The sequence below is a fragment of the Apodemus sylvaticus genome, chromosome 4 (assembly GCF_947179515.1).
Source record: "Apodemus sylvaticus chromosome 4, mApoSyl1.1, whole genome shotgun sequence".
In the NCBI taxonomy this organism is placed as follows: domain Eukaryota; kingdom Metazoa; phylum Chordata; class Mammalia; order Rodentia; family Muridae; genus Apodemus; species Apodemus sylvaticus.
Window position 1 is genome coordinate 67,641,034 of NC_067475.1, and position 4,106 is coordinate 67,645,139.

General features: G+C 54.0%; 2 protein-coding genes across 2 annotated transcripts; both read right to left on the reverse strand.

Moving 5' to 3' along the window:
* Positions 1-1,179: 1,179 nt before the first annotated feature.
* LOC127682949 (histone H3-like) lies at positions 1,180-3,070 on the reverse strand. The gene has a single exon (XM_052179705.1). It carries the CDS (start codon positions 2,911-2,913, stop codon positions 2,332-2,334), a length of 582 nt encoding a protein of 193 aa, XP_052035665.1. The 5' UTR covers positions 2,914-3,070; the 3' UTR covers positions 1,180-2,331.
* Positions 3,071-3,342: 272 nt separating this feature from the next.
* On the reverse strand, positions 3,343-4,106 carry LOC127682948 (histone H2A type 2-A). The gene has a single exon (XM_052179704.1). It carries the CDS (start codon positions 4,065-4,067, stop codon positions 3,675-3,677), a length of 393 nt encoding a protein of 130 aa, XP_052035664.1. The 5' UTR covers positions 4,068-4,106; the 3' UTR covers positions 3,343-3,674.

Consider the following 4,106-nt stretch of genomic DNA (forward strand, 5'->3'; position numbering starts at 1 on the left):
GATTGGGAGCTAGATGCTATTTATTGCCTGAGGTTGCTGACCTTTGGGATAGGTGGGTCAAGGGAGGTTCTTGCCAGCTTGAGAGATTCCTAACATATAGAAATATGCTTTTAGGCTTTGTTTCCTACTAACAATCCTGTTTACCTGGCCAAGTTCTTCTGTTTAGGACACTGTCACCAGCACTGCCATTTTTGGGAGTCCACTTTGGACCTAACAATTATGTTTTATTTGTGTTGTGTAAATTGTAACTGTCTTCATCCTTACAGCTAGTTATGTGGATACAATTCTCTTCAAGCCAAAGAAACTGGGATCCCTGTCTTCTCTGCGGGCCCCTTCCCCAGTTTAGAGTCTGGAGCCGAGTCCTGTCTCTCCATGAGCCTTATGTCCCAATTCACAGGAAGAGGTTCTTCTCCCTTGCCCACCTTCCCTGCCATGCTGTACACAGATTTCATTGGCTGATACTGTGGGCAGGTGAGCTCCCACCCACATCCCACAGAAATCTCTCTGCAGTGCTGAATCCTCAGGGATACAAAGAGAGGCCTTTCCTTGGCCCTCAGCCTCCTAGTGTTCACTGGGTGGGTGGGTGGGGGTGCTAGTGGGGATATCCCCTGCTGGATTCTCCTCTCAGTAATTATTACCAGAAGCAAGCAAAAGTCAGAAGTGAGGTCATTTTCCAAGAGCACCTTGGGCTTCTCAGACATTGCTTCTGAGCAATTTTCTGCTCCCTTGATTTGTGATCTGCTTCAAGGACCTCACAAGTTCTTCCCAGAATTCCAGCACAGAGCTGTTCTTGCTCTGTAAGTTCTAAGGCTCCAAGAGATCTGGCTCCTTGAACCCAACAGCACACTCTACGGCAAAAATGGATCAGGAAATTAGGTCCATCAGTAAATATTTCCTGTCCAATGTGGTGTCTCAGACACTGCTTGGATGTTAATACTATGAATATTGCTGGCCCCATGCTGAGGGTGGGTAGAAAGTGCAGGAGAGGAGGGGGAATCCAAAGAAAGGAAAGGGAAGACTGCAAGATAAATCTTGATGCATGAGATATTCTGTGAATTTGCAAAAGGGGGTATATTTTGGACAGAAAAAACAGAACGTGAAGACACAGGAGTTGTACGCTGTGATTTGTTCAGCTGGGAGAATATCTAAACCTCGGAAGACAGAAAACCCAGAAACCAGCTGTGTTAAGTTTTTATTGGGATTAAAGAATACTGTGGCTAAAAAGATGGTTTAGCAAAAAGCATCTTTGTTAAGGACCAGGGTTCAATTCGCATCGCCCACATGGCATCTATAACTCCAGTTCCAGGGGATCCATCAGCCTCTTTTGGCCTCTTCAGGCACCAGGTAGCCATATAATACACGTACGTACGTACTTACATACATACATAAGTACAGGCAAAAAGCACTCATACATATAAATCTAAAATTTTAAAAACTTAAATGAATTTTCAAGATTCTCCTCCTAGGTTACCTTAGTGACAGTGAGGAACCTTTCGGAACATGCGATCTTAGAGCAGGGTTGCTGAGGTGTCAACTCAGGCAAGTGTGGACAGATGAATAGCAGTTATACAAAAGTATTTAAAATCTGGTGTCTTGTGAGTTTTGAGCAAAGGACAAGGGTCTTCTAATAGATGAGAGGGGGAAAGGAAAGTTATTAGTAAAGTGGATAATCTGAAAGGAAAAGAAGTTTATGAAGGATATGGTATATAATGGTATGGAAGCAAGAATCTGACATATCACTACTGCAAGACCTGTTAGAAATACTGGTGTGTGCAGCACTCAAGCTGGGAGGACATGGAGGACGAGATAATTAGGGCAATTAGAATGGAACAAAGGGAAAGCTGTTTGTAGGTGAACCTTTTACTTGTGGTTTACCTCTCTTACATCCAAACACACCTTGCATACCATCATCCTAGTAATTAAATCTGAGCTGAATAACTCCCCAGACAATGCGAAAACTTGAATGCTGTAATGCAATGGTGAGCATGAGGAGCTACCAAGACAAAATACCAAACCCTAACGTGGCTGTGAACAACTGATTGTTGCAAGAGCAAAGAGTAAAGCATGTTAGCAATATACATTAAATTCCAAAGGGGAATCTAAGTAGCCTTCGAAGGCTTGTGACACTTTGCCTCATACAATTAGGGAGGTTCTCAAAAAAAGAAAACTCAAAATTCAGTAACTTACAATTACAACCGCCATTCTACAGCCAAGTTTCCCAGAAACAAAGTTAATAGACAACAAAAGGACCAATAGTTGAGCAGCTCTTTCCGGGAACTCGTGTTGGCTCTGAAAAGAGCCTTTGTGGGGGAGGGAAGGGAGATGGAACGCTCAGGCGCGCTCCCCACGGATGCGGCGGGCCAGCTGGATGTCCTTGGGCATGATGGTGACGCGCTTGGCGTGGATGGCGCACAGGTTGGTGTCCTCGAACAGCCCCACCAGGTAGGCCTCGCTCGCCTCCTGCAGCGCCATGACGGCCGAGCTCTGGAAGCGCAGGTCCGTCTTGAAGTCCTGCGCGATCTCGCGCACCAGGCGCTGGAACGGCAGCTTGCGGATCAGCAGCTCGGTCGACTTCTGGTAGCGCCGGATCTCGCGCAGCGCCACGGTGCCGGGCCGGTAGCGGTGCGGCTTCTTCACGCCGCCCGTGGCCGGGGCGCTCTTACGGGCCGCCTTGGTGGCCAGCTGCTTGCGCGGGGCCTTGCCGCCGGTGGACTTGCGGGCGGTCTGCTTCGTACGGGCCATGGCGGAGACGGTAGACCACCGGACGACGAGCACACGGGGAACTGACCCGGGCCCGAGCCGGCCGCCTTTATAGGCGCAGTCTCCCCCCGCGGCGGGGCGGAGACGGAGACTTGAAACTCCCGCGCTGCCGGGCGATTGGCCGTGGCGTCGCCCGGCCCCAGCCTCGCCCATTGGCTCGTGCCCGCCACGCCCTTCTCCCCGCCCCCACTCCCAGCCCTGCAGCAGGATGACTTGCCAACGTTCTGCGAGGGTGGAGCCACGTCTGGCAGCTACTCGTAGAGGGCGGGTCCCGGCTCGGCCCCGGGGAAGCTCGCGCGACCCCGCCCGCCCGCCCGCCCGCCCGCCCGCCCGCCCGGCGTCCCAAGTCCCGGAGCAGAACTAAGCTAGTGTTTGTTTAGTACCGCCCAGCCCCAGCCCGAGGGCCCCATGATCTCTAGAGCTGGACGCGTCCAGTCCTCGCGGGACACGTCCTCCCCATAGACCTTCCCCAAGGACCGGGCGGGAGCGGCGACTGAGTGTGACTTGTGTCTGGACTGGCCTAGAAGCCCTAGTCGAGTCCCAGTCCTGCGAAGGGTCAGCAAGACTTCGGTCTGAGGGTGGGCGGGTGGTACCGTGCTGAGTGAGGGATTCGGTGTTGTGTGTGACCGAGGGTGAGGGGAGGCAGATGGGGCGAGATGCTTGGGACAGTCAGCGAGGGTACCAGCCAAAGAGCGACCGCACAGAAGACACCACTACTACCAAGGGGACCGCCAGCAGACTGGGGAAGGAGGCAGGGGACACGACACTCTCACTTTGGGGCAGGGCCGGGAAAGGCCACAAGAACGGCTACCGTGACACAACTCTTTATCTGATCCAGTGGGTGGCTCTGAAAAGAGCCTTTTTGGGAGCTCGCGGGGGTATCCTGGAGACGCGGGCCAGCGCGAGCCGCAGCCTCACTTGCCCTTCGCCTTGTGGTGGCTCTCCGTCTTCTTGGGCAGCAGCACGGCCTGGATGTTGGGCAGGACGCCGCCCTGCGCGATCGTCACTTTGCCCAGCAGCTTGTTGAGCTCCTCGTCGTTGCGGATGGCCAGCTGCAGGTGGCGCGGGATGATGCGCGTCTTCTTGTTGTCGCGGGCCGCGTTGCCCGCCAGCTCCAGGATCTCGGCCGTCAGGTACTCCAGCACGGCCGCCATGTACACCGGCGCGCCGGCGCCCACGCGCTCCGCGTAGTTGCCCTTGCGCAGCAGCCGGTGCACGCGCCCCACGGGGAACTGCAGCCCGGCGCGGGACGACCGCGACTTGGCCTTGGCGCGGGCCTTGCCTCCTTGCTTGCCACGGCCGGACATCACGAAAGCGCAAATACAGAGACGGTCAAAACCAGGAAA